This window comes from Emys orbicularis, chromosome 7 (assembly GCF_028017835.1).
Source record: "Emys orbicularis isolate rEmyOrb1 chromosome 7, rEmyOrb1.hap1, whole genome shotgun sequence".
NCBI classification, from domain to species: Eukaryota; Metazoa; Chordata; order Testudines; family Emydidae; genus Emys; species Emys orbicularis.
Window position 1 is genome coordinate 71233785 of NC_088689.1, and position 24554 is coordinate 71258338.

Consider the following 24554-nt stretch of genomic DNA (forward strand, 5'->3'; position numbering starts at 1 on the left):
TGAGTTACATTCAGTGGAAGAATAAGGATCATCTCTGTTCTATGGACTGTGAAATTAACTATCGCTGAAGAATGTTGAAAGGGAAACAAGAAAATGACTGGGCATGGGTCTGTTTTCCGAAAAAGGCACTGGCGGAAGTTGCATCTCAATCCTTTTATTTCATTGCAAGAGCCAGCATTGCAGGGAGCAATATTATTGTATATTATTTGTATTCCGGTAGCTCCTACGAGCCCCCGACCGAGATGGAGGTCCCATGCAAAAATATACACCCAGCCCCTGACCTGAAGAGCTTACAGCGTTGCAGGACTTTTCATGTTGATAGACGTTGTGTAAACCTCTACCACGCAAGCTAAAGGAATGACACAATTAGATGTGAGTCAGTAGCAGGCTCTTAACCTCACCTGAGCCAGCCTCTAGAGGGAGACATGGTCATTCTCTCACTCGTATGCACGCTGACAGTGCTAAAACGATGTTCTCATTTCATGCTCCCCCAGCTCGTAGGATGGGCTTACCAGGCATCATGGTTAGAGCTGGTCTGAATTTTCTAAATTTGGAATTTTTCACAAGAATTTTGACAGATCCCTGCTCCCTCCTGCCCCGCATTTTGCATTGTTTCCAACTCTCATGGCTTTATCCCGAGTCTCACGATATTTGGTGTTTTTCTTTAAGCCTCAGCTCCTGGAGTCAAGTGATTATGCGAGAATCTTGGTTTTCTTGTTTAAAAAAAAAAAAGAATAAATTTCTAGCCTTTGTGGTAGCAGAGAAAAGCTTGAAAACACGAGCCCTACAAGCTCAATACCCAGCAGGGAAAAAGAACACGACATTGATTTTTGGTTTAAAAAAATTTCATTATTTTTTTAGCCAGCCTTGTGATTTTGGGAGGTTTGGGGTTGGTAATGCTGTGTTTTGTGAGCAGCTTGAATCACGATGTTGTGTCTTGAATGCACAAAACCAGCTTGGACTTTGAAGGAAGATTGAAGGTTTCTGTCCGTCAAAGATCTAACTGAATGCACGAGGCGTGAGTTTCTGGCCACTGGGGTGTGTGAAACACGGGGATATTTTTTAATTAAAAAAGGAAAGTGTTTTGCGTTTTGTTTTAAATTTTCAAAAAGCAGCCAAATTTCCCCCTCCTCCCCCCCAAATCCTTCTTTTAATTGAAATTGTAGGGTTCTGTTGGGGGGTGTTTTGTGACCTTGTGTGGTTCTTCTGTTGAGCAAAACAAATGTGGTTTTCCAATTTTCCAGTTCCATTATTCCTCGTAGGCTTTGTCTGCACTTGGAGCCGAGTGTGTAATTCCCAGCTCCCGTAGACATACCCACGGCAGCACTGCTTCTCCTAGTGCACTAAAGCTAGCCGTGGAGCTGGGGGGAGCACAGGCGGCAGCTTGGGCCAGCTGTCTGAGTTGGGGCGACGGAAGCTCCTTAAAAGTGGGGGAGTCACTGGTGCCCGAACTGTGTTCCTGCCCCTCCACGCCACCCCTTACCCCTGAGTCCCTGCCCTTGCACCACCCCTTCCCCTGAGGCCATGCCCTGCACCACCTCTTCCCCTCAAGACCCCATCCCCCACTCAGTCCTTTTCACCCCCTCCCCCCCAGTTGCTTGCCCTTATGGCCGGTAAAAAGTGATGGGGCCATGACTCCCTGGGCCCCCCTGTTCTGGCGCCCCTGGTCTGAGTACAGTGCAGCCTGAGCCCCTGGGTATGTACTCGGCTGGCTAGCCCCAGTCACTGCCTGTACTATCCCAGCGACGCTGCTATTTTTAGTGTGCTAGCTCCAGCGGAGCTAGCGTGGGTACATCAGCGCAAGTTGGGAACTGCCATTCTTGGGAAACTGTTGAAAAAATTACAAAGAAATAAAATGTCATGGCAGAGAGAGTAAAAAAATGTTCTTTTTTTTGCGGGGGAGGAGGGGAGGGGGTGTTATGAAAAATGGCTTTTTGACTCAACAGAAATTTTCTCGAGGAAATTTCCATTTTCACCCACATTTTTCAGGTTTTTGTCAAAAAATTGAAAACATAAAAAATGTTTCAGCATTTTCATGAAAAGCTACAAAAAGTTTTAAAAAAGAAACGTTGATTCCCCCCTCTCCGCCCCGCCCCCCCCCCCCCCCCGCCCCAGCCTGGAAAATACACTGCATGTTTTAATGAGTCCATGGCTTTTTTGTGGCTTGTCTTACAACTCCCACGGCACAGAGGGTGCCCGGGTCAACAGACTTGATCTTGCCGGGCTCGTGCTTAGCTATGTAGACATTGCAGCTTGGGCTCTAGGGAGGGGGGCAGGAGTCAGAGCCAGGCTCCAACCTGAGCCGCAGCTTAAAAGTGCTGTCTACACAGCTGTGTTTAGCGCCGATGTGCGAGCCCCTTAAGCCTGAGTCTGTTGAGCTGGGTTGGCGGCTCGCTGCCGCTGGCTTTGTAGACGTACCCGAGGGGAGCATATTAGGCATCACCCCTGGTTGGCCTGTTCACTGTCCCATCCATGTGGCCCTCTTCCTCTCCTCCCTGTTCTGGCAACGCCGGAACCGCCAAGCAATTACCGGATCGCCAGCCCCAGGCATTCAGAAATCATGAGTGGGGTTACGAGATCAGCTTACCACCCATGCGATTTTTTTAAAATTAAAAATCTGTGGGAGGTAGGTTTATTTGCCTGGTCTCTTTTGAGCCTTGTTTGGGGAAGCTGCCCACATCAAAGTGTGCGTGAGCATCTTTAGGGACAAATTCAAGGTGACAGCTGAGGCAGAAATACAGAGCGCCTCGCTGGCTGCTGGGAGGGGACTTGCCGCCTCCTCTGAGAACCCAGATGCCTCTCCACTCTCCTCCTTCCACACTATCCAGTCTCCCCGTCTGGCCCAGTCCCTACAGTCACCCGCCCCCGCATTTTCCCTTCCCTTTCCCTTTACAATATCCTACCCCTGACGCTTTCCCTCTGCCCCCCCCCATTCCCCTGCACCCTCCTCAAGCAGCCTGGTGCCCCCCCCCCCACCTGCGCTCTCAGATCCCCTGCCAAGGATCCCTGGGGTGGTGGGAGCCCCGCCCCACAGCCCCATTCCTCAATATGGTTCCAAAGCGGTGGCTCTAGGCTAGCCCTCTGTAGCCATAGCAATAGAACACGTCTGTGGGAATCAGCCCTGGCCTCTCGGTACTGAACAGGTTTCGAAGCGTCCCAAGAGGAATCAGCATCTTCTTAAGAAAAATCCTGGTGCTGGGTGATCCAATGGCACTGAGTCAAACCCATCCCTGCTGTAACTCCACAGACTTAGACCGGGGATGAATTTATCCCTCCTCTCCTAAGATCAGTGAGCAGAGTGGCACAGTCCTGGAGTGACCACAGTGGCAAAAAGCCAAGTTTGCTGCTTGGTAAGATGAATGATTATAAAACATCCCTGTATTCCAGTAGCACCTAAAGGCTCCTGCCGAGATCAGGGCCTCATTGTGCCAGGTGCTGTGCGAACACATGGAGCGGCTCCTCAGCTGGTGGGAATGGTCATAGCAAAATGGAGCTAAGCCCAGGTCCACCAGCTTAGCCTCTTCTTCGGAAGGAGAGAGATCCCTTGCCCCGCGGAGTTCACAGTCAATATAGAGGAGGCAGCCAAAGATGTGGCAGAAAGGAAGAACTATCCCCATTTCACAGGTGGGAACTGAGGGCCCCTCTACCTGAAGCATCCGTTGCTGAATGCACTGCTCACCCAAGTTCCCTGCCAGAAGCTCCTCTTCCCTAGGGATCGGACAGCAAGGGGGAAACACATGCATGGTGTCAACCCCTCATTACCAGGCAGGCCGTTGGTTGTGGGTGGTTCTCTAGAGGCAGAGGAGGGAACAGAGTGTGTGTGGTTTAGGATCACTCCGGAGCTCTCCTCAGCAGTCTGGCCATAGAGGGGCCCTGCTGCTGGGTTTGTAGTTACTTTATTTTAGTGCTGGCGAAAGGTGCCGGCTTGACAGCCCTGGGGACGGAGATCCTTCTGATCCACACAGCTGGGAGTGCCAGCTGGCCTTGTCAATGAGGAGGCGGCATGGCCCTGCAGATAGGGCATCAGAGTCAGGGTGCTTGGGTCCTATTCCTCACTGTCATTGATTTGCTGTTTGGCCATGGGCGGCTTGCTCTGTGCCTCAGTTTCCCCACCCAGGGCCAGTGCAACCACTAGGCAAACTAGGTGGCTGCCTAGGGCGCCATGTGGTTGGGGACGGACAAAAGCGCGCTCTGGGGCGGCGGTGGAGTGGAGGTGAGCTAGGGCAGGGGGGCGCGGGGAGGGCCGGCTGCAGCAAGTAAGGGGGGGGCGTGGCACACAGGGGACCCGCTCCCCACCCCAGCTCACCTCTGCTCCGCCTCCTCTCCTGAGCACGCCGCCCCGCTCTGCTTCTCTCCCTCCCAGGCTTGCGGCGCCAAACAGCTGATTGGCGCCGCAAGCCTGGGAGGCGGGAGAAGTGGAGCAGCGACGGCGTGCTCAGGGAGGGGGAGGAGCAGAGGTGAGCTGGGGTGGGGAGCTGCCGCACAGCTCCCTGGGCCGGGGGGGAGCTGCCGCGGGGAGGGGGAGCCTCAGGGCGGGTGGGGGGGGAGCTGCCGCGGGGGGGGTGCCTCAGGGTGGGGGGGATGGGGAGCTGCCGCAGGGCTTGGGGAGGAGGCAGAGCAGAGGTGAGCTGGGGTGGGGAGCTGCCACACAGCTCCCCGGGCCGGGTTTAGGGGAGCTACCGCAGGGGGGGGGGGCGCCTCAGGGCAGAGGGGGGGTGGGGAGCTGCCGCACGGCTCCCTGGGCCGGAGGGGTGGGGAGCTGCCGCGGGGGGGGGGGGGCGCCTCAGGGCGGTGGGGAGCTGCCGCAGGACTCGGGGAGGGAGCAAGGCGGAAGTTTTGCCTAGGATGTGAAACATCCTTGCACTGGCCCTGTCCCCACCTATAGCATGGAGAGAAGGACACCCCTGCCCTTGGACAGCATGAGTGGGGGGGGTGTTACATTAATGTCAGCAAAGACATAGAGCACTGTCTCCCCTGCAATTCACACATACTGCTCTCGGTCTGCAGGAGGAGCATTCAGAGCAGCCCCACGGGTCTGATCTTTCTTGCTCCTTGTGTACTCGTCTACACCAGTGTGAAGTGGGTGTGAAACATCACGACTGGTGCAAGGTGGGAGAGGAGGGGATCTCCTATGGGCTTTGCACAAGTGTCCAGGATGCCCCAAGGTGCAGGAGAATCCAGTCCCCTCAGAGGAATCCACTGGTCTCCTTTGGGATGGGGCAGCTGGTGGAAAGGGGTCCCGCTGCAGGCGGCTTCCCATGGGACCTGCAGAGCCAGCAATGGTAACTCTGACGTCCCCGCCCCCTCCTGGAGGAGATCAGAGTGGGTGGGGCTGGAGGGGCAAGTAGTTGGAGAACAGTACTGTTCCCTGCCCCCGCTGTCCTGCATCTGGTGCCATACAGGTCATTGCAGGAGGGGGGTAAATTAGAGCAACCTTGGGGGCTGCCCTAGCCTGCACCAGGGGTCACACCAGCTCCCAGCAGCCCCTGGGTAGGGGAGGAGCCAGCCATGCACCCTTAACAACTGTGCTGGCATCATGGGTCTGCGTTCCTGAGCTGGGGATGTTACAGATGTTGGCTCCCCACCCCCTTCGCTCTGGGATGATGGCGAGGTGCCCCATCCAAGGGCTGGCTTAGTTGCTGCTTTCAGCAAATCCACTCTGGTTTGCAGTTCAGCACATACTGTGCCAGGAAATTCTCCGCAGCTCGGTTTACCAAAAACCTCGGCTGAAAAAAAAGAGGCATTCTTTTTCCCCAGCCGAATGGCTCTGGTTTACTTGAAGCTTTTAGAAAATGATCTTATTTTTGTCTCTGAAAATTACGTGCAAGGAGGTGAAATCTTACACCAGACTGGCCGCATCCTGCCCTCACTTACACCTGGGGTGACCCCAGTGCCTTCTGCTGTGAGTCAGTGAGCCTTCCCCAGCAATAGCCAGCAGTTTGCATATTCAAGGTTCATCCCAGGGGAAAGGAGTTAGCAACTGACTTCACAGGAGAACCGGAAAGCTGAATTTAGCCTGGATTTTTCTCATTCCTCAAAATCAGAGGAACGCTTCACAGGCATCAAAGGCTGGCGGGCTAGGAATATAGTAACTGGCAGCCAGGACTCCTGGGTCCCATTCAGAACTTAGCCATTGACTCCCTGTGTGAACTTGAGGCCAGTATTTTAAACAGTGGCCTGAGATCTTGTGAGTGTCACTAGCTGGGTCCCTGACTCTGTCCACCAAGGAGTGGGTTACAAAGGGGCCAAGCCCCCCACTGACTTGGATGGAGTGGTGCGTGCAGAGCATTTCAGGGACTCAGGCCAATTGGGCAGTTGCTTTTGCTGGCTTTAACTGCTCTGTGCCCCAGTTTCCCCACCTGTAAAATGGTTACGGGATGGTGGCAGGCTTATTTAGTTAATCGCTATCAGGCACTTAGGACCCATCAGGTGAAAGCTGCTATAGAAAGACAAAGGATTATTAATTGCTAATAATTATTTCCAGGCTGCTACCCAAAGGTGGTCAGCAGGTTGGATCCAGCCTGTGTCTGGTGGCAGCACATGCCTGTCAGGCCTCGCTGGCTGCCTGCAGGACAGTGCTGTTTGGAGCTCATTCTAATTAGCTCTTTTTAAGTCCCAGGAATGGCCTCTAATGGGATTGGAGCCTGATTTCCTGCCCCTTGCTGGGCGACGCTGTAGCCGCCCCAGTAGCGATTGGCAGAGCTACACAAGGTGCTGGAACTGCAGAGTTTGCCTCTTTCAGACCACATTCGTCAGAGATCTCTGCCTGGATCTGGGGCTTGCTTTCTTACCATAACCTTTGCGGAGCCAATTACTTTCATAAGCTGCTGAAAAATTAAAGAGACAGGAGACGTCGCCTGCCACGATAGGTGATCTCGCATTGTCAGTTCCAATGAGCGTGTGGAGCCCAGGTAACTTTTCGCAGTGGTGACCGATGTCTGTAGTGCTGGGCTCAGCTGTAACAGGCACCGTGGGAAACAAAGATACACAGCGCATGGCCAGTTGCCCAAGTGCTGCCACAGCTGTGCAGATGTGCTGCGCTCACAGCTAGAAACATCTCATCTGTGACCTAAGGAGTTTCCTGTCCTGCAGGGAGCTCCCACTCTGGCACCACTTCTCTCAGGCCCTCTTGTATGATTTCTGACTTGGAAAAGGAATCCACAAGTAGGCTTGGCAGCATCTATCTGTCCTGGGTATATCTGGGGCTAGCCAGCTCCAGAGCCCAAAAGCACTCTTCGTAATAACAGCTCACGGCTGAACCTGCTGCCTGCATTCTAGGGCGAGAGAACAGAACCAGGGCTGCATCTACGCTGACAGCAGTACGCCCCAGGGGAAGCCAGGCTGCATCCACATTTGTCACTATGGTGTGTGGCTACACACAGCAGTGAGTGGCTCTGCCAGGGGCAGGCAGCGGGGAATAGCTCAAAAATAGCATCGTAGCTGTGGGAGGCACTGCTTGGGCGTGTACAGAGCCCATGTAGGATATTTGTCTTCGGATTCAGAGGCTTAGGGCACCCTACTCTCCTAGGCCGTGCCGCACCATCTACACTGCTAGCTGGGCCCAGCACGGCTATACTGTACGCACTACCCCAAAGCATGAGCCGGAAGGGAGGAACTTGTGGGTGAGGCGGTGTGCTTGGAGACCCCAGTTCAGTGCCTGGCTCAGCCACAGACTCCCTGTGTGACCTTCACTTCACGCCTCCATCCTCCCTTGCGGAACTGGGATAATAAAATATCCCAGGAGCGCCGAGAAGATCATCCCATTGAGAATGCTTGTGAGGCACTCGGTTACTTCGCAGAACCGTGGTCTGTCTTTTTAAACCTCTGCTAGCGCAGTGATCTTTATAATACCCAACGGGCCTCACTATGAGGAGCCAGCAGACCGGAGTCTGAATGCCCCCAAACAGCTGGGCTGTGGAGTAGGACGGTCCCTTATTAACTAGACCCCCCCACACTTTAAAACGTCTGCTAGCATCGAGAACCCCCAGTAGCTCATTGGGTCCCAGCAGGCCTGCACTGCAACTGTACAATCTTACGCCTGCATTCTTTAGTGCAGCACACACCAGCAATAGTGGGTCTGATCCTGAGCCCATTGATATGAATAGAAAGACACTCCCACTCCGCACCACTTGACTATAGCGGGCTTTGGAGCGGGCCTATAAATCAAGACACTCCGGGGCCTGATTTTTAACAAAGCTAGACTCATAAATGCATGTGCATCTGCGCACCACATGCAAATTAGGTATTGGCACAGGCATATGGCCAGTTATGCATCTCACTGCTCACACAAAGTACCCAGCGCAGATGCATAGTCATAGTAATTGCACGTGCAAATTAGGTGCACAATTACACCTGCATTCATGTGCACACATTCCCAAATGCGAAAAAGACCCTCCGTTTAGAATGACAATCCCGCAGAAACGGAGTTCCGTTTACATCGGCAAGGCTAGCCTGTGGGTGTCTTTTTCAATACACTGCTGGGGTTGCAAGTCCCTAAAACTTGCCTGGCCAGTTTTGCATCCAGACTCTGTAAAATTTATAGAATGGTGTGATCTGAGGTCATATCTATAGCCTGGGTTGGTGACAAATGCTGTCTGGTTTTTGTTTGCATTTCTGTGTTGCCTTCCAGTTGAGGCTTTCAAAGTGCAGCGTGGCCTAGTGGCTAGAGCAGGGGAGTGGGACTTAGACAATCTGGGTTTTATTCCCTGTGGGAGAGACCTTGAGCCAATCACTTCACGATTCCGTGCCTCAGTTTCCCAGTATGTAAAATGGGGATAATGCTATCGACCTCCTTTGTGAAGCAGTTTGAGATCTACTGGTGAAAAGCTCTAGATAAGAGGTTTCTAACCATCAGAGCAGTGAAGTTCTGGAACATGTTTCCAAGGGGAGCAGTGGGGGCAAAAAACCTAATTTGTTTTAAGACAGCTTGATAAGTTTATGTTGGGGACAGTACAATGAGGTTGCCTACTATGGCACATGGCCCATCCATGAATGTTATTAGCAAATATCTCCAGTGGCCAGAGATGGGACACTAGATGGGGAGGGCTCTGAGTGACAACAGAGAATTCTTTCCCAGGTGTCTGGCCAGTGGATCTGGCCCACATGCTCCAGGTCTAACTGATTGGCATACAGTATTTGGGATCAGGAAGGAATTTCCCCCCAGGTCAGATTGGCAGAGACACTGGGGGCTTTTCGCCTTCCTCTGCAGCACGGGGCACGTGACACTTGTTGGTATGAACTAGAGTAAATGGTGGATTCTCTGTCACTGGAAGTCTTTAAGTCATGATTTGAGATCTTCAGTAACTCAGCCAGAGGTTAGGGGTCTGTTACAGGTGTGGTGGGTGAGGTTCTGGGGCCTGTGATGTGCAGGAGATCAGATGATGAGTCTAGAGAAACTGGGCCTGAATCTCCAAATGATACTTAGCTGTACCTGGGCCCAGTTTTATTTATTTAGGGCTGGTCCACACTAACCCCCCAGTTCGAACTAAGATATGCAACTTCAGCTACGTGAATAACGTAGCTGAAGTCGAAGTATCTTAGTTCGAACTACAAGGTACTTACCGCGGGTCCACACACGGCAGGAAGGCTCCCCCGTCGACTCCGCGTACTCCTCTCGCGGAGCAGGAGTACCGGTGTCGACGGCGAGCACTTCCGGGATCGATTTATCGCATCTAGACAAGACGCGATAAATCGATCCCAGAAGATCGATTGCTTGCTGCCGAACCCGGAGGTAAGTATAGACGTACCCTTAGTTAGTTGGACTCTTCCTGGCTGTTTTGCTGCTTTACTTTCCTGTTGATCTCCATTGGCCAAGGAGCTTCCCGCTGGGCCTGATCCTCAGTCACTGAAGGCAGCATTGGGCCCTGTGTTTTCAGAATCCTGTTTGATGGTGTGAGGCACAAGGAGGAAAATGACTGCTCCTTTGATGTTAGTAAATGGAGCAGCAGCACGTGACCTCATCAGCAGGGCTCCATGAGCAGCAAATGGGGAAGCCAAGCCATCCTCTAGGTTCTGTGGAGTGGGCCTCAGGCGAGCTGGGTCCAGTTTCCAGCATTGCAACAGCCCTCGGGCCAGTCAATTTTATCTCTCTGTAGACGGGAGATAATTCTTCCCCCACCCTTTGTCTCTTTAGGTCCTGACTCGGGAAAGCACTTAAGCATGTGCTACCCAGAACATGGATGCTTTCCTGAACTGGCGCCTTAATTATAAGGCAGGACTGTCTCTTACTATCTAGGGTGTGTCTAGACTAGGACGATTGGGTGTATTTTGAAATGTGTTAGCCAGAGCCCTGCTCTCAGTCGTGGCAAATAGGTGCGGCTGTAATGTAGATGACCAATAATAATGTGTTGGGTGGAAATACTCACATTCCCTTACAGATCGCCTGCGAGCTGGTAGGCACTGGACATTCACCATCTTTCATTTTTCTATTTGAATCTACCTTAGGTGCTTCTATGGTTTCCCTCTACTGTAGTATCTGAGCTCCTCGCAATCTTTAAGGTACTTATCCTCACAGCACCCCTCTGAGATAGGGACCTGCCGTTATCCCCGCTTGTGTTCTGTGAAACCAGCTCCGTTCATTTAGGAAGAGGCCCAAGATGAGAACAAACAGTTAAGAAAGGGGTGAAATGGATTTATTTTTCAAATGGGGGGGGGCAGCGCAGGATCACATCTTCCTTGTTAGATATCAGCACCTACTTTAGCGTTGGTGTTTAAAATTCCCTCATTCCGGTCCACTTCTGTTTATCACACCATTTCATAATTGGCAATGGCTGGGAGCCACCTCCCCAACCATCAGAAAATCATTATCCAGGAGAAAATACTTCTTATGTTAGGAGGTATTTAAAACACGCAACCTCTGGGTGGACAGGGTTAAAAAACCCCAAACCATTTGTGGTGATTATTTTTAATGCTCCAAGTTGAGACATAAAAACTGAAAATGCAAAAAAAATTATCAAAAGCGCAATCAGCAACCAAGTTGCAGCTATTTTAAACCTCTCGCATTTCCCTTTATGTTTGATAAGCTTTTCTGTCCTTTAAACACAGAATCAAAGCCCCAGCCGTGAATGTAGCAGTTTTCTTTAGTAAGAGTTATTCCAATCCTGCCTGAAATCCAGGCGTACTTGGTTGAAGTGACAAGGAGTTTCACTGCTCCACTAATTTCTAACCCTAACACTACGGGGTAATCAGTGCAATTGCAGGGACAGCGGGGAGGGTTTTAATGAGCCATGGCGTGTTCAGCCCACAGTCAGCATTAAGCGATGCAGTGCAAGGAAGCTTTTGGCAAACACTGATTCGCATAGATTGTGGTTCCTTGAAACCGCACGCTATCGGCCCGATCCTGACGCCATGCCTAGGCAACGTGAACAGCACATGTTCAGCACCTCTTTGGATCAGCTCCTTCCTTGTAAAATGATTACACCCAAAACGATTTTGGTATCTGATCCATGAATTAATCAATGTAAAGCAAACCATTCATCTCAGTAGACTTTGGATCGGGCTCTGATTGTATATTTTGATTTGAATTTTTAGGGAGCAAGGTTCAGATGCTGCCAGCTGGAGGGTTCTTGTTCCCTTAAATCACTGTTCCACTAAAGTTTCCCAAGAATTAACTTCTTAACATTAACTTAGGACCCACAAAGGTCAAATGGCTGAGACCTCCCATTGATTTCATTGGGCTTTGAATTCGGGCTTCCGTTCAGTTAAATTGAGCTTATGCATCCAGTCTCAAATATCTCATGCTTTGTAAGTTGCCTGTTCTCTTTTTCTTTGGGGTTGGTAGATAATATTGAGTCACCGTTTGTGTTCTTTTGACCTGCCTATTTGTGCTTTCAAACAGAAATATCAATGACATTTTATTTGTTAAAAAGCAGTTTATAGAAAGTGAAGATGAATGTAGACAAGCTGTGCATATAAAATAAATGTACCCTCAGTAAAAACCCATTGACATCAATGAAGATAAAATAGTGATGAATTTGGCCCATTTATTTATAGAGACCCAAACGAAATTACATTATTCTCAGTTGTTAATTTCTTAAAAGTAGCATTTTGGTTGGTTTTTTAATTATATTTATACAGATTATATAGATATACCAACAGATTGTTTTATTCTAGAGTGACTAAACTTTAAAGGGATGTTTTCAATTTAAATTTTACCCTAAAATTCAAGGGCAAAACAAGATTTTATAAAGTCTACGCCCCTCAGAAATGTTCTCAGGGCTTAAAACAAAAATTCTGATGGAAACAACTAAAACAAATGAGTATTCCCTTCCCCAAAGTCAAAATTGCATACTAAGAATCTTTAAGTGAAATTGACTATACATAAAAATTAAACTGACTTTCTTTGCTTTTCATTCTGCAAACTGAGAGAAATGCAAGAAGTATACAAAAGACAAATGGAGTAGACTTTTAAACTTCCCCTTTTAATAATCAAAGATGTTGTTCGTACCATAGGGAAAGGCATTTGTTTGTGTACAAAGCATGATTTTTAAGTTGTTGGTGTCCCTTTAAATTGTGCTTCCCGTTTTCTTGAAGACTTGTTGAGTAGCAGATGAAAGAAGCAAACAGTGGGAATCTAAACACTCAGTACTATGCTGAGAATGACCAAGAAACATGTCTTAGTGGCTTTCAAAAGTTTTTTCCCCCCTGATAACCACAGACAAAAAACACGTCCTAGGTGGTCAAAGAGGCAAAGCAACTGAATTACACATGTGATTGTTACACTGGGATAAAAGCTGCTTTGAATTGCCCTGATTGATCTGGCTAGAGTCAAAACAAGGGCAGATCCTGCAGCTTCAGTATTTGTACCTTTGAAAAGCCAATTTGGCGAACAGCGTAACAAGAGACTAACAAGTGGATGGACATATGGGAAGGCAAAATAATAGTGTATTATAAATACTGTGTAGATGTGAACTGAAGTAAGGGCATAACTCCATATGGCATATTGCTGATCTTCAGTTGGTCCATGAATGACAATAAGATTTACGGGTCAGACCATCTGAGCAATTTCATGCCAGCAGTGAGGGTGGAACAAGATAGAACTGGATTTATTCAGATCACCTGCTTCTTAGAAAACAATAAAGCAGCTACCAACAGCTGTCAAAGTTGGGATCATTGTGGCATTACCACAGTTGTCAGCTCTGATAGCTTCCCTTAAAAGATTTAATGCTGCCATACTTAAGGGGAAAATAATACCAATTCCACCACTGGCGTGATTGCGGCTGTCAATCCCTATTAATCAATCCCGTTGATCACACTACCTTGAGTATAGGTGTGTGTGGGTAGAAACCTGAGGAAAGAATGCAAAAGCTGTATTTAATTTAATCTTTGTTCAAATGCACTTTGCAAGCTGTTGGGGCGGGGGGGAATACTTAAATCAAATGTAGGGTATGAAAAAACCCTATAATTTCTGTCTCATAATAAATGGGCTTTTTGTTACTTAATGTGTATACTAACCCTGGGCTGATATAGGACCATGTAACAAACACAAGGCCCTCCAGTCCTTACTCACGTGCATAGTCCTTGCCCACAGAAGTAACCCCCTTGGCACCGCTTGTTTATGGCTTGCAGGATGTGGCCCATAGCTTATTGCGAGGCTGAATCCCTCAGCACCGGTAAAACACTTTGAGATCTTAGGAAGGTGCAAAGCATGATTGATCAGTAGTGATTATTTGCTCCTCTTAGTCTCTCTGTAATTCTAATGCAAGGCATCAATTCAGCTTTGATTTATCAATGGCTGCTGCAGGTGCTCGGAAGAATTTGCTTTAGTATTAACCAATTGTTGTTGCCATGAGATCGGAGGCGTGCACCGATAATCTATTGTGAGGAAATGTCACAATATATACATCGATCATCCCAATCACTCTCTGTCAAACTCCAAACCCAACAGTATTTTTCATGACACAATGCGATGCGTGGCCTTTAAATTACCCAGCTGTCTGACAAATCCAAGAGTGTGGCAGAACCTGGCAGCTGTTTGACGTTGTGTATCACTTTAACTGAAGTGAAAGTAATGCAAACAGATTTCTGGGCTCCCCTTTGATTATACACTATGAATACCTTTGAGACTGATGTTTGGGGGTGAGGAAGGGCACGGGGCAGGGAAGACTTGTAGGCAAAAATACTGATGTGCGTTTGTGGCTTTGCACTTACAGAGGGGAAGGGTTTTTTTATTTCATTTTGTATCTGACTTTTGAGTAAATAGACTTCACTCACAAAGTGATGCTTCTAAACCCTCTTTTTTCCTTTTTTTTTTTAACTCCTGGCAAATGCACGACCTTGTAAATACAAGGGCAAAAGCATTTGTGTACTGAAGTGGATTTGTGGGGCACGCTGCATGGCTGTAGATTTTGGTGGCTTTATCAGGCATCATTTACTAATCTAGCAGGGAGCAGATTTTGAATATAAAGTAAATCAGTGGAAAAGAAGACACGTGGCCCCTAGAGACAAAGAAGGATGATGCAATGGTTTGGGTGCTAAACCTGGGACTCGGAAGACCTGGGTTCTATTTCCTGATCTGCTACAGGCTTCCTGTTTGACCTTGGGCTTGTCCTCACTGAAGAGTAAAGCCAGGCTCTTTGCTGGGTGTTGCTCCTGTCCGTCTACAGCAGTGGTTCCCAAACTGGGGTTCGCAGAACGTTACAGGGGGTTCGCCAGAAAAATTTCGCTAATGGCGGACAGAGGACCCCGGGCATTGGAGACAGCAGGTGGGACCCGGTTGCAGGGCAGACACCCCGAGCCCCAGGGAGAGTGGGGCCGGGCAGTTGGGGTTGGCAGCCCAAGTCCCGGCGGTCAGCGCGGGAGCTGGCAGCCTGAACCCCAGCGCTCCGCGCGGGGCTGGCAGCCCAAGCCCCAGGGAGAGCGGGGCCAGGCAGTTGGGGCTGGCAGCCTGAGCCCTGCCCCCGTCAGCGAGGGAGCCGGCAGCCCAAACCCCAGCGCTCTGCGGGGGGCTGGCAGCCCGAGCCCTGCCCCCATCAGCGGGGGAGCCGGTAGCTCGAACCCCAGCCCGAGCCCGAGGAAAAGCGGGGCAGGCAGTTGGGGCATCCATCACACTGAGGAAATTTAAACTTAAATCCCTGAAAATATTCATTTTTAGGAGGGGGTTCACGAGATTTCACAATTTAGTGAAAGGGGTTCGCGGGCTGTTAAAGTTTGGGAACCACTGGGCTATAAAGTAAAGACTGAGTGTTGCTTTCACCTGGCCACTTTGCAGTGAGGATGCAGGCTAAACCACTCAATGCTGATAGCCCTCCAGTGCCTTCCCACAATTCCCCTGGGTGCCCAGAAGGGCAGGAAAGTTCTCCCACAATTCCCTGGGAAAGAATCACAAAGCGGCTCAGCTCAGGGCAGCACAAACAACTGAAGTCCTAGCACCTCCTCTGGGTGAGCACAGCACTAGTGTGGCTGCTCGTCCCCAGGCAGGAACACCCAGGGTACAGATCCCCTCCGTTAACTCTGCAGCGCAGACATAGCTTTAGACTCTCTGTGCCTCAGTTCCCCATCTGTACAATGGGCATAATATTCCCACTCTGCCTCATGGGGTTCACAAGGATAAACACAGTGATGATTGTGAGGTGCACTATAGCAATGGGTCCCCGGACAGAGAACTGTATGTATATACGTTTAAACATATCTGCCAAGTCTTGTGCAGCTCCAGGTGTGATATTCAGATATTTAATTAACTAATTGGCATAGAACCCTAAACTTCAGCTTCAAGCACTGGAGGCTTTAGTACCGGTGAAAGGCATTGGTCCTTTGTCTGTCTACAGGATAGCAGCCAGGCAGGCTTCCCGCATGTGCTGCTCTCAGCCCTGGTCTGGGAGTAGGGGTTTGTCTAAAGGTAACAGGTGCAGATCAGTCTCCACAGCCCGTTCAGGACTTGGCCTCTCTATTCCCTCGGCCACTTAATGCAAAGCCTGGTGGTGAGTTTGTGACAAGGGAGACAACTGAGACCTGCCAAACTCATCTCATGCAGGGGCTACCTGGAGTCCATCAGAGGGGAGCAACTTTTAATCACTGTTGAGCTGGGCTGGATTACAGGGCTCGGAATCTCATTAGCAAAGCCTGGAGCCAGGTAGACAAGTGTAACATTGCCCCATTTGGGTCACCAGCAGGGATTGAGCCTGGGAACGTACACACCTCCAATGTAGTTATACCCTAGGGTTACCATATTTCAACAATCAAAAAAGAGGAGGGGGGGAGAGCCCCGCCCCCATCCACTCCCTCCCACTTTCCGCCCCCTGACTGCCCCACTCAAAACCCCCAACCCCTGTCCTGCTCCTTGTCCCCTGACTGCCCCCTCCTGGGACCCCTGCCCCTAACTGCCCCCCCAGGACCCTACCCCCTACCTAAGCCTCCCTGCTCCTTGTCCCCTGACTGCCCCCTCCTGAGACCCTCCCACCCTAACTGCCCCCCTAGGACGCTACCCCCTACCTGTCCCCTGGCTGCCCCAACCCTTATCCACACCCCCACCCCCAGACAGACCCCCGGGACTCCCACGCCCCATCCAACCACTCCCTTCCCCCTGAGAGACCCCCCCAGAACTCCCGACCCATTCAACCCTCCCCCTGCTCCCTGACTGTCCCCCAGGACTCCCCTTACCATGCCCATGCCGCTCGAGCCACTGGTGCCACGTGGAGCCGCTCGAGCTGCTGGCTCCACGTGGAGCCGAACCAAACAGGCTGCCGCGCTGCCGAGCGCACAGCCCCTCCTCCGCAGAGTGCTGAGGCAGCGGGAGGGGGGGAGCGGGGGAGGGGCTCTGGCTGCTGGAGGTCAATGGGAGTGGCTCAATCAGGCCCAGCCGCCCTATCAGCCGCGCCGCACTCTGCATGGGGAGCGGAGGGGGGGGAAATCCCAGACCTTTCTACCTTATTACCAATTCCTCCCGGATGGCTATTTAAAGACGAAAAAGCCAGACATGTCCGGGGAAATACGGACGGATGGTAACCCTATTATACCCTATCTCTGCGGTCCCATGCTTGAGTTCCATCCGGGCTCTCATGGGTGATTTCAAAACCCCTCCAGCAACATGGTCGTGCAGATCACTTCTCGAACAGCCGGGCAGTGGGCGGAGCCTGCCGGGTTGAATGTTCTGAGGCCTAGAGCTGGGCGGGAAATGGGTTTCCCATGCCACGAACATTGCTGAGATTTCAAAAAACAAATTCCTGTGCTGCAGAGGGATGGAACCGAGACCTTTTCTGCAAGGGGACTCACATGGGAGACCTGGAGTCAAGCCTCTCCAAATCAGACAGCTTTTGGGGTGTGAACCTGGGTCTTCCACATCAAATCCTCTGTTGGAGGGATTTGATCCTGAGTCACCTACATCCCAGCTGAGTGTTCTGACTGTTGGCTACTTGGAGGTGGGGCTGGCTTCTCATACTCATGGGCGGTGTCAATCCTGAATTTTCAGAGAGCCATCATATCTAGCCTTTTGTTTGATGGTGAGGGGCCTGTCTCACTCTCAAAAGCACAGACTCTTGCCAGGTTTAAAGCAACAACTTTGCTGCAAAACTCTCCCTCCCTCCCCCCAAAACCAGGAGGATGCAAGGCCAGATCCGCAGCTGCCGAGTTTAGCATTGGGACATTGGGAATCTGCAAAGGATGTAATGAGTTTCCCCAAGCAGCGGCAGGGGGTAGGATGGGGAGCCATGCAAGACTTGGCAGCTGCGAAGCTGGGCAGGTCGGGAGGTAGGGGAGCGGCTGGTGTGTGTCTGGGATTGCTGGGTGGGCTCTGGTGCTGGCAGGGTGCTTCTTTCCCTCTTCCTCTCTGAAACTTGGCTGAAGGGAGCCTGACAGAGCTCTGCTTTGGCTGGGGGAAGCCCTGTTGAAAATGTGTGTAGCCCTTAAAGAAGCAGGACATCCTTCAACATTTCTTTCTGTTTCCTCTTTGTTTCCCCACCCACTACGGTGTTGAAATGCCACCTAGGCAGCTCCCGACAGCCCAGCCCACGCAATAGGCCACACCCATTTCAAAATCCCCTGAATCGGGAAACATGTTACGCTATCACATGACTTGCTGGTGTTCTCGGTGTGGGACCGGAGGGCTAAGGACCCTAGGCCATGTCTTGCATAACTCTACCAGCAGGGCTACGGTGAGCATCACAGTTGGGCCTCTTTTCCATGTAAACCATCTGCAGACCCTGCCTTAAGGCGGCTGGTTTGAGGTCCAAGAACTGCGTTGTTTTTGAATGCTAGTGCGTGTGATGTGCATGCACCCCGTAGGGGTACTTTGCCTTACCCTGGGCACCCTCAGGGGCGGCTCCAGGCACCAGCGCAGATCACTTCTCGAACAGCCGGGCAGTGGTTGCTGTGAGGGCGGCAGTCAGGCTGCCTTCAGCGGCATGCCTGTGGGAGGTCCGCTGGTCCCGCGGCTTTGGTGGTAATTCAACGGTGGGGACGCTGAACGCACGGCACCGGCGGACCTCCTGCAGGCATGCCGCCGAATCCGCGTGACCAGCGGACCGCCGAAAGCTGCCTGACTGCCGTGCTTGGGACAGCAAATACCATAGAGTCGCCCCTGCTGGGCCTTGTCCAAAGCAGGACTTGGACTAGTTTTGGGGCAAGGTATGTTGCCTTCTCCCAGGTCAGGGCCATCGTGCTTTCTCCAGCAGTCTCTCATACGCACAGAAGACGGGGCGATGTTAGTGTAGAGCTAAATGGAGAAGCAAAGCAAGATGTGGGACTCCTCTTCATTGAGCGTACATTGACTTGTCCTGTATATATCACCAGTCCTTAGACACAGTGATGTCTAGTGGTTAGAGCAGGAGCCTGGGAGTCATGAAACTTGTGTTCTACTCCCACTTCTGCCCCCCGGCTCATTGCTCTGCTTTAGACAAGTCTGCCCCCTCTCTGTGCCGTCATTTTCCCAGCTGTCAAATGGCGATACCTGCGGGAGAAGCTTTGAGATCTGTGGCTGACAAGGTGCAGAGGAAGTTCAAAGTACTGTAGCATGACTGTGATAGAGCCACCCACTCAGAGATCCCTTTTCCAAACACCTCTGGGAGACTTCAGCGCAGTAGCTGAATTTCAGAATGGGTCTTTTTCTCACTAAGAGGCTCAAGCAAAACCTGTGTCAGAACCCCGCCATGTTTGATAAAGCGAAGGTCTGAACTTTGCTGGTGGGGGCCCAATGAATGTCCCGTGGATGAAGATCTATAGGTATTTCCATAGCAAAAAACAGCGTTACAGCTCTGCTGTCTCCGATCCCATTGGCACTGGCCTTGCTAGCTGCTGCAAAACACATGTAGGTTTTACAAATAACGATTTTTCTTTTAACCAGGGACGATGCATAAACTTCACCCGGGTGAAATCAGATGGAAGCACAACCCCATACCACCCACCGCCGAAGCACGACGCCACCCCCCTCAACAACACTCCAAGAAGCACCTCGCCTTCGGCCTCTCTGCAGCCTCCTTCCAGGCAACCGCCTCCTGGACCACCCCCATCCCGAGTGCCCCCGGGACCTCCTCCGGCGCGCCCGCCCCCACAACCCCTGGCTTAGAGTGCGGCAAAAACCAAGATTGCTCTCTGCTGAGCATGGCATATTTATTGAGGCTTGGTTTACAGTCGAAAGATAGCGAAATTTGTTGCTGGTCAGCAAAAAAAAAAAAAAATTGCCAAGTGTCAGTTTTACTGTATAAATATATTTATGCCACACGTGCTGAGTAAACATTCAGTGGATAATTCTGGAGCTACTGGATGTAGAACAAAACCGAAACAGTAGCAGTGTTTATATAGATATATATACACACACACACATTCTTCGGATTTATCCACACATGACGTTTGTATGACATTATATGTCCTATCATACATGAAAACCCGAGCCAGATACACATGCATCAGTCAGTCGAAAGGTGCCACCTGCAAATGAGTTGGGTAAATGTAGGGAATTGAAAGTTGCTCTTCTCCCCACAAACACAACGTGAACAGGGAGCTGTGATTGCAAGGGAGCATTCTCCTTGGTTTGTTCTGCAAGGGGAATTTCCCTGGGTAATGATAACGGAGCAAGGTGAGCTATTCACCATGCAGTTCCAGTGATTTAGGGTGTGGAATCTGCCCTGTGTTTCCCCCCCCCCCAAGAAGCTCAGTTTTGAAACCAAAATCTTTGATTTAACTAGATTTGGCCTTTGTTCTTAATTTCATCAGACACAGGCCGTAAAGGTTAATTTGGGGTTCTGAAAACCTCAGACTGGGGCAGATCTTTCCAAAGTTCAGGGGAATGTGGAAAAAAGTTTCTAGGTTTTTTGCATTTTTTAATTTTCATTTATATAAAAAGGCCTCCCACATGGAACAGAAGTATATGTCCCTTATATGTGACTGCTACTGTATATAAGTAGCATGTCTGATACATCAGACATACGTGGGAACACACAGGGACTGATCCCACGTCTGCTTCCCATAGACTTCACTGCTAGCAGGAGTGAAGAATTGAGCTCTTTTGTGATTCAGATGAAAACACATCTGAGTCCTTTTATATATCAGAGACCCCCGTGCCCTCAATATGAAACATTACTATCTATCTGTGTGTATAAAACACACAGAATCTGATCTGTCAGCATGGGCTTTCCTTTTGGTTTTTATTCATCCCAAACCTGTGGGACTCCTAAACATTGATGAGCCTCAGTTGTGTCTGACACTAAGCAGAGACACAAGCGCATGCACGTAGGTGGGGAATATCTGACGTGGGATTACGGGGTGCCTCATGACTGGGGCTTGCTAAATGCTAATGCCTGAGTGGTTTGTACCCAGCTCATCCCTAGTGAAGCAAAATAACTCATGGACTTACATTGCTCGCCCCATCCTATATTATACTGCATCAGAAAGGGTGTCTTCAGATCCACATGTAAATGGTATTACTGGAGTCGTAGAGAGGATGACTATGTTGCATCTTAGAATCGTAGGACTGGAAGGGCCCTTGAGAGATCATCTAGTCCAGTTCCCTGCACTCATGGCAGGACTAAGTATTGTGTCTTATTGGCATGGTCCATCTATTTCTGTGGGGGAGCAGATGCAACCTTGCACCTGTTCTTGGCCATATAATCCCAAGAGGAAACTGTAGTAATGCCTTGCATTTACTCTCACTTTATGGCATCTGCACTCCTGGTGCGACATGAAGAGGCCTTAGGGTAGATGAGAATCAGGCTTGTTTTTTCCAGTGGAAACACCCAGTTGCAGAACCCAATAACTAGCTCTCACCATTCTATGCTGATCATCGTTACAGGCTGTGTGTACAGAACAGGAGATAATAAAGGGCCCAACAAGGCCTAATTGGTAAAGACACGCAGCGCTATGGCATGCTATTGGGTCATAAACTCAGCTCACAGGAATCAGCATAACTCCACTGTGAAGTCAGAGGAGCAGCACCCATTTACACCAGCTGCGGATCTGGTCCCATTGACTACACTGGAATTGCTCCTGGTTTAGACCTGAGACAGCAAAGCACTGAAGAATGTGGTTAACTTTAGGTCTATGATTAAATTCCATTGAAGTCAATAGGATTATTTGCATGCTCAAATTGGGGCCTCACACTGCACTGAGAGGAGAATCAGGTACTTATAGCTTGGTCCAGTCCTACCTTCCTTACTCCACATGAGTGCGGTCTGCCAGGTTGGCCCATATGTGGCAGAGACAGAGGGAATGGCTTGTGGTGGGTTAACATCTCCTATCTGGATTACTCCCCCTCCATTTAAAGCATTTGCTTTGAGAGCAGCACTCCCACATCTGCAGCCAGTGTGACGTCTAATTAGTCAGCAGTTGTTTGTTCTCACTGCTTTAAGTTGAAAGGCAAAAATAATGTGTCTTATTCTCCATTTCAGTTATGGCGAAACTCCACTGTCTTCAGTGAAGGGGACTGGATGAGCCGGGGGAGAGTGGGAATGGGCTGCCAACTTTTCCATGGCAAGACCATCCATTTAGCCCAGACTGGTAGTGACTGGACGTTGGTATTGCCTGATATCTCTTTGGAGGCCTTTGTGAAATGAGTTTGGTGGGTCTCAGCCCAGCCCCTAGCGGACAGGTGTCTACATCACAATAAGCAGTTGGCATTAACCACCCCTCTTGTTGGCAATCTCAGCGGAGGCCGATAATTGAAATGACAAAGGATACTGAACATCCCTCCCAGCCTCAAGCGCTGTCATTGAGATCTGGCACATTGGTGGCGAAGCTTGTGCGGCTACTGCCTGTGCATATAGAAAGGACATTAGGGTTGTCAGACCTTTCACCAACACTTAATTCACCACCAGGGGGGATTGAGGTACTATGGAGACCCACAGTGCTGGGAGCAGATAACAAGCAGGGAAAATTAACTTACAAAAATTGGTTCTATTTATAAAGTTTTTCTTGATGGGCCAGGACTACTGTTAGCCAGTGAGAAAAGCAGCCAAATTCTGTCATCACTTACTTCTGTGTAAATCCAGAGTAGCTCCAATGACTTTTATGGGGTCACTGCAGATGTACACCCAGTGTAAATGCCAGCAGAGTTTGGCCCAGGGATCTGTGTTACATATGCCAATGCCTAAAGGTTTTTCACAAGCTATTCAAACAGCTGACTCATCTGCAGATTGACAGGTATAACAATACTTTTACCTTTGCAAAAATGTGTCTAGTCTTGGCTGTGCAAGGAATCCATCTTCAATAAACTCATGTGCACAGCTGGGATTGCAGTTGTTTGGGATTCCAGATGATGAGCTCCATTCGCAGTGCTAAATTCACTGCTGCATTACTCAAGCTTTACACTGCTCTGACTCCATCTCTTCTAAAACTACCCCAGCATACACCTGGAGGAGGGCAAGGTGTTTCCGTGACTATCTATAGCTAGAGAGTTAAATTCCCAGGAAATCAGCTTTTGGTTTGTATTGCAAACCTGCCCCTGCAGTGCCTGCAACCCAAGCCCTACAGCATTGTGTGAGAGCTGGACAGTGAAATTGGTGAGAAGCAAAAGTGAAACTGACCAGTGTATTTTCATTGTTCAAGCTGAATGCAGCACTAAATGTAAACATAGGGCACTGGCTGCAGAAAGGACATTTGGACTTGTACAAATCTTTTCCATTTTGATTATTTCAGGAGTTACAATAACACAGGTGAAGCAATTTGGCTTTTTTGTAGTCTATTGGGTCAGAGCCTCCGCTGATTTAAATTGGCGTTGTTCCATGGACTTCAATGGAGCTATGCCACTTTGCACCAGCTGAGGATCTGGCTCAGGCTTTTTAACTTGACGGTGTCCCTTTCCCTGGCCTGACAGTTGAATATGCTATTGTTATTTTCATCTGTATGTTTGGCCAATTGTGATTACAGTGCTCCATAGCAAACACTGTAAGGAAGTGTTTCAAAGGGAACGATTCGCCAGTACCTTGGAGCCTCCCGTCTCATTTTTACCTGTGCACCGTGAGTGTCTAATGCTTTCCCTGGCATGATTAGAGAATCTGGATTTGGGAGCATCTGGCACACACTTAACACTGGTGTAAACAGTAATGCAAAATGCAAAGCAGTGGAGAATCAGACTCCAAGTGATCAGGATTCATCCAAGACCACTGTGGTTTAGCCTATTAAGGGCTGTGTACCAACCTCAGTTCATGATGCATCAAGATCAAGGCTGTGGGTCAAACAGTCCTAAATCTAAAAAGGTCAGCTCCTCTTATTAGTGAGTGAGCTCAGTGATGGATTGATTCAGGAACTGTACCAATTCAGATGCACATGCACCTGTTGTTCTCTAAGCCTTTATATTCTTGTTATGGCTTTTGTCAATGTGATCGGCACCATCCTTTGACTTTTTCATTTAAAAAAAGCATTTTCCCGAGAAAACAGCCCAGCTTCTGTAAATATAGAGAGTTTAACACAGAGGAGACAGGACACTTCTGAACTTTACTGCTGGACAGTTAGAGTAATTTATTAAAAGGGGCTTAAGGTGAATAAATACAGGTGGCCCAGGATGCTATGCATGGGAGTGTGATAATACGGTATGGTATTCTTAAATTGTTCTCTGTAGCTTTGGGAAACAGGAATTATTGGGTACTGCCTAGTACATTTAGACATTTGTTACTGATCTGATGCTTTTGAGTAACGCAAAATGTAGGAAAACCAGGAGATTTCTAACGTTTAACAATGCTTGAACAGATATGTAGATAATGATAGATTTACATTTTGGGGAAGAGAGAAATTGCTTGGTTTATAAGGGAAAACAATGTACTGTACAAATATTTTCTAGAAAGATGTACGCGCTCAGAAGTAGTGGGGATGTGGGCTGACATGACAGCCATAAAACGTTGGGGACAGAGGAAGTTGATGGAACGTGTTGGATTTCTTATTGCTAAAGTTTAAGGGGGTTCTTCATGGGGGTTTGTTGCCGGTACATGTGGTACAACTTTCTGTAACTAACATGCTGCTTCCATGTTATAATTGTATAACCTTTATGCATTTTGTGCGCCTGCTCCATTTCTCTGAAAAACCCTGCGACAATAATATCTACATGCAAATGTGGGAAATGTAGCCAAAATCTCATAATCCAACGTAATGTAGTCTTAATGGATTTTAAATCAGCAATAAAAGTGCTTAACGGTTAC

At 49.5% G+C, this 24554-nt stretch overlaps 1 protein-coding gene across 1 annotated transcript in view; it reads left to right on the forward strand.

Annotated features, from left to right (window-relative positions):
* Window positions 1–19495, forward strand: part of ANTXRL (ANTXR like) — a 75991-nt gene extending 56496 nt beyond the window's left edge. The window contains exon 18 of the mRNA XM_065407860.1: window positions 19274–19495. Coding sequence (XP_065263932.1) covers window positions 19274–19495 — 222 coding nt within the window. The remainder of the gene's footprint in view (window positions 1–19273) is intronic.
* The last annotated feature ends 5059 nt before the right edge of the window (window positions 19496–24554 follow it).